Source organism: Hyaena hyaena, unplaced genomic scaffold (genome assembly GCF_003009895.1).
Source record: "Hyaena hyaena isolate Hyena2069 unplaced genomic scaffold, ASM300989v1 scaffold_272, whole genome shotgun sequence".
Classification (NCBI taxonomy): domain Eukaryota; kingdom Metazoa; phylum Chordata; class Mammalia; order Carnivora; family Hyaenidae; genus Hyaena; species Hyaena hyaena.
Window position 1 is genome coordinate 61,353 of NW_024080906.1, and position 5,761 is coordinate 67,113.

The following is a 5,761-nucleotide window of genomic DNA, read 5'->3' on the forward strand; positions in this document are numbered from 1 at the left end:
TCAAATCTATAAATATTAATCAAGAGTTATTTTTTTGGTACAGACTTTAGGAAAATATGATTGAAATAATATAGTTCCTATGATCAATAACTCATTATCTCATAGAAACTAAATCTTGTGTTTCAGGATGAAAGTTTTTCTTTGGGGGTTGGGTATCCTAGGCCATGTGGTTCTGATAATACATTCCATTTAATCCTTAAAATAAAATTTAATACTAGTAAATTCTAATTCTCATTGTCACTCTCTCTCTCTCATCCCAAACCTCCCTAACTTAAAAAGTGCTCTGCTAAGAGTAAGCCCATTTTCTAAGTTCTTCATTTAGTTTGATAATCCTTATCTTGAAAACTTTCTCCATAGATATTTTCTCAATTAAACATGTCTCCTACCAATTGTTAAATGGTAACATAACATTAACAAGCATTGGAGAATAAAAAACTCTTTGATAACTTGTGGCAACTTCAACTGACAAAGGTCCAGTGATTTCAGAATCTATGCCTGTGGTACATATTGTTGTGTTTTTTTCTTTTCCTCTTCCCAGATAGTTATTTTTAATAGGCCTGAATTTTTATCATTCTTCTATGTGTTTAGAGTGTTAATGTTTTAATACTTCAGTGATATGTGTGAAAGAATTTTAAAAATTCAGTTCTAAATGCAAATTATTCTTAAATACTCTGTCTTGACTAACATCATCTAATGTTAAAATTTGGTTTTACTACCAGATTTACTACCGTTTTTAGAAAAGAGTTTAAGGCATAGATAATTTCAAATTTGCTGTACAGTGAGAGCTCTGTGATCTCTAGCCAGAACCGCTTGTAACATTTTGTTCTTCTAAATAGCCTGCAGCCAATGGTCACTTCCCACTTTTCCCAACTAAGTTAAAAAGAAATTTACTGCTTCATTTTATTTTGCATTTATCATTCAACAAATATTTACACAACCCTTGAAACAGGCCAGGTATTCATCTAAGCCCTGAAAATACAAAGATGTATAACACAAAATTTCCTACTCAGGAAGATCACATCCTCTTGATGGATATAGACAAGTAAGCAAAGAGTTAACATCCCATACTGTAACAGAGACATGAAATAGCATCTCTGGGAAACACAGGAAGAGGACACAACAGAGGAAGAAGTGATCTGGGGAGACACAGCAAGTTAACCATGGAAAAGGCCAAGAAAAAGCCCAAGTGAGAACAAAGTTGTGAGGACAAATCTGAGTAGGTGCTGATGGGGATCAAACAGGAAAGCTGGAAGACTATTCAACTGAGTCCTAGAGAATCTGGGTGAATGATCGGTTGCTTTGAATCTTCAAACTCTTTTTACAATATTATGTTCCATTTAAAACACTTTAATCATGACTGCTAGCCTACATGCAAACACATTCTTCCATGTCCCTGTGATAAATAATTCTACCCTTAGCCAAGAGCCTAGCATTCCAGAAACTTAAGCCATGATACAGAAATCCAAATTCTATTCAACACCATCTGCATAACCAGCTGTTCACCTCCCATGTTTCCTTCTTTTCTCATGTACCACATGTTCATGGGAAAAAAAAGTAGTTATGAATGAAAATGTTATCTGTGCTTTGAAGTCCTACATTTCATTACCACAAAGTCATCCACTGATATTCTCTGAAAGTGTTTATGCCACCTGGAGAAACAGATTGTATTGTCTTGGGGCAGGACTCAGGTATTTGGTAACTTTAACAATGTCTTCATACTAAGATCCTCAAAGCACATGTCAGAAAGCCAGTACATGTGCCTGGTGATTTGCTGGAATGGTTATATTCAGCAAGCCCCTTGGCAGTTGGCAGGCACTTATCAGCCCCATGTAATTTCTGAGTCAGGCTCTCTTTTTTGTCCTATGCTTCTTTTCCAAAGGATCTGAGCTCCTGTTCACACATCTATCCATTTATTCCACAAACATTTACATAATGCCTATCACATACTCAGAAGATAAGAAAACACAACAAACGTATCTTTCAAATATTGTCAATTGTTCAAGGATTGTTTATTTATTTATTTTTTTTACTCTTTTATTCCTCTTGGTCACTGAAGGTAATAAAACTACCTAATGTATAGGGCATTTTTCAATACTAAATGAAGTAGTGTAAGTCAGAGACTTACTGAAATTACAGACTCATGGGGCACCTAGCTGGCTCAGCCAGTAGGGCAGGAGCCTCTTTTTTTGTTTGTTTGTTTAATTATTTATTTTGAAAGAGGGAGGGAGAGACAGAATTCCAAGCAGGCTCTGCACTGTCAGCACAGAACCAAACACGGGGCTTAAACTGATTATGACCTGTGCCACAATCAAGATTTGGATGTTTGATTGAGCCATTCAGGTGCCCTGAGCACGAGACTCTTGATATCGAGGGCATGAGTTCAAGCCCCACATTGGGTGTAGAGATTACTAAAAATCAATCACAGACTGCCCCATAATAAGTACTCATTATGTATTTGTTATTATTATTATTATAATAATGAGAAAAAGGCAGGACTAATACATAGTCCATAAATGTTATGACTCACAACACCTTTATGAATATAACTATTTGTAAGTATTCTTACATAATTGTGCCTTGTCTATGTTGGTTACACACACACACACACTCACACACAAATTAAACAATTATCCAGTACATTAGAATGGTATTACAGCCAATGCAAATGATGCACTCTGGGGTTTTTTAATGTGTAGTTTATTAAAACAAAATCCAGTTTTCCTAGGATTATACTTATTCCTCATTTCAGTCAACCATTTTGGGAACAGAGGTATGATTTGTTGCTTTGTTGGTGATTTTTTTAAAATATAAAGTTTATTATTCCGTGGAAACACAAAGAAGACACATCAATAAACCTGTGATATATTAATTAGATAAATCCTAAAACTAACAGAAAAGTAGTCAAACTACATTGTTGAGAGAACTTTGAAAGACAAGGTTGAGTCTTATTCTGTGATTTATGCCAAGTAGACATCATGAGAGATAGGATTTAAGCCTCTCATCTCTGTTTCATTTTCTATCTGTTCCAGAACAGTACGCCTTCAAAGCAGCCTGGCATAACATATTTTGGGCATAATTCTTATTTGTTCCTTTTTTTGTCCCTGATAATTGCTGTAGAATACCTGTGCTTCAATATGATCCTCCAAAAAGTGCATTTTTCCTTTTATTTTTGATCTATTATTTCCACAAATTAAAAAAAAAAGATGATTAAAAATGTTGCTTACGGACTATGAACTTGAGGTAAAAGGAGTCACAGCCTTATTCTCTTTCCTGCTTTTATCTTAATAAAAAAAAAGATGGGAAGAATTAAAACCCTGGAAGATATTACAATGTGGAAAACTATAAACATTTTATAAGCTTGTGTATTCAAGTTATTCTTGGGAGATTCTATCACCTGTGTGGCAAGGAAGTTTTATTATAAGGGTTACATAGGACCCATTAAAATACTTTAAGTTTGTCTATTATCCAGAAACCCCAAGCAACTGGAATACTGGAATAGAATTTCTGCTTCTCATAACTTATCTATAGTGCGTTTATTGAGATTTAATTTTAAATGTCATTCATATCACAAACTGAGATTCAAAAGTTGCTGGGGATATCTGCCAAATTAATTAGAGGGAATTAGAAATTACATGGGTGTTTGCAGTTTTGTTTAAGAATGTGGGAAGTCTGTGAGTAAACGCCTAAGAGATAGAGAAGAGCAAACAGGTGTCTCTGCGGACTTAAGTTAGAGGCCTGTGGAGTGAAGGACTGAGACAGAATCTTAAGGTACAGGCTGCACTGATTAAATCCCTGGAACAAACGTGAGGAGGCTTCTACTTGTTTCTGCCTGGAACACACATCTAGTACATCAAGAATCTTCACACATCAGTGTTTTCCAGATGGGAAACAACAGTGGCCCCAATTAATCTTCAAATGTCTTAATCAGGAAAAGGTCATCATTGTGGGGCTAATGGTGTTATGGACTGAACTGTGCCTCCCCATCCCACCCTCCCCTTCCACCACCACCTCCACCACCGCCAAATTCATATGCTGAAAGCCTAACCCTCAGCACCTCAGAATGTGACTATATTTGGAGTTGGGGGTCTTTAAAGAAGTGACTAAATTCAAATAAGTCCTTTAGGGTTGGCTGTCATCCAATTGGTCTGGCATATTCAGACACATGAAAGAGACACCATGCAAAAAGCAAAGAACATGTGGGGACATAGCAAGAAGACAGACAGCCATCTGCACATCAAGGAGAGAGGCCTCAGAAGAAATCAAGCCTAGTGACGCCTGGATCTTAGACTTCCAGCCTCCGTACCTGTCAGAAAATAAATTTGTATTGTTTAAGCCACCCTTTCTGTGATATTTTGTTATGGAAGCTATAGCAAACTAATAGTAGCAGGAAGTCAAAACACACAGACTTTGACTGTAGTTGATGTACTGGTTTATAAACACCCATGAAACAAACCTTGGGGGTATTCACACATAAGTGAGAAAGAGAAAAGCCCAGGAATCCCTCAATATCTTTATTAGCAGAAATAATAAGGTCAATCTCATAGGGTTTTTGTAAGGATTAAATGAATATATATATATGTTATTAAACTATGTAGCAATACAGTGATGTATGTAAGTGTTAACTATCAGCATTATTATTATTATCATTATGTATTTGTTATTTTTATTATACTAATGTGAAAAGAGACCAGTCAAAATATGATTCAAAATTCAAAAAATTCTCAGGTGACTGAAACATAATGAAGTAAGTGTAGCTATTCAAGTTCACACCAACAGTAGGTGGACCCAAGATCTGACCTTAAGCATTACAGACCCATATATTATTGTGCTCTATAGAAACAAATTTATTTATAGTGCCAAGTAAACCAAATAGATCTCTAAATGCCAAGTAGATCACTAAACAGAAAGTGTATTTATGTTTACCAGATTTACATCAATCTAAGTGACTTCTGCAAGTGACAAATTTACAAGTAAAAGTACTTCTTTTATGACTGCAGTCTGACAAGTAGAAAATGATACTGTTTAGACAATGTATTGAAGCAATAGGCTTCTTTTTCCTAAAGAAGTATTATGTATTAATTAAGGGAAATATTTAATGATAAACATTTGATTGACATAAACAGAAATAAACAGATTTTAGAATATATTCAGAATGCTTTACCATATGCATTTTAACATTTTTCTACATTTTAAAAATTTTAAACATTTATTCAGGAAGTAGAAATATGTGAATCCTAGACTGAACAATGCCTTTATAAAGAAAGGCTGATTACATTGTTCCCATTTACAAGTTCTTTAATCACAAACCAAATCCTCCGATGTGCATGTGCTTGGACTGAGAAATACTTCCTCATTTCCTTTTAGTACAAAATTGTATATGCAGAGTGGTGGTCTGTGAAAAAGAAAAAGAGAAGAAAATAATTATTAATAAAAATAACAAAGTTTATTTTTTCTCATAAACATTAGAATATTCAATGCCTGTAATTAATTAGTTTCCCAAATGAAGGGACAAACTTATAGCATCGTTTCCATTCCATCTCACTGGGCTACACAGGGATGAAGTAGACACAGTATTTATGAGAAAGAGAAAACTCTGTGTTTCAATTTCTTCTTTCCTTGATGCTTCTTTGGAATACTTACTTTATGTAGGAGATATTTTTAGATACTGAAATAGCTGAAGCCTGAACTCAACTCTTAGTGGCCAGGCTACTTTTTCTTTTTTTTTTTTTTTTTTTTTTTTTTAATGTTTTATTTTAATGTT

At 34.6% G+C, this 5,761-nt stretch overlaps 1 protein-coding gene across 2 annotated transcripts in view; it reads right to left on the minus strand.

The window, feature by feature from the left end:
• Positions 1–5,166: 5,166 nt before the first annotated feature.
• LIPI (lipase I) overlaps positions 5,167–5,761 on the minus strand; it is a 59,389-nt gene continuing 58,794 nt past the window's right edge. Inside the window, exon 10 of one of the 2 annotated variants that reach the window (XM_039245911.1) lies at positions 5,167–5,392. In XM_039245911.1, coding sequence (XP_039101842.1) covers positions 5,296–5,392 — 97 coding nt within the window. In that variant the 3' untranslated portion in view covers positions 5,167–5,295. The remainder of the gene's footprint in view (positions 5,393–5,761) is intronic. The other variant, XM_039245910.1, reaches the window with a different exon arrangement.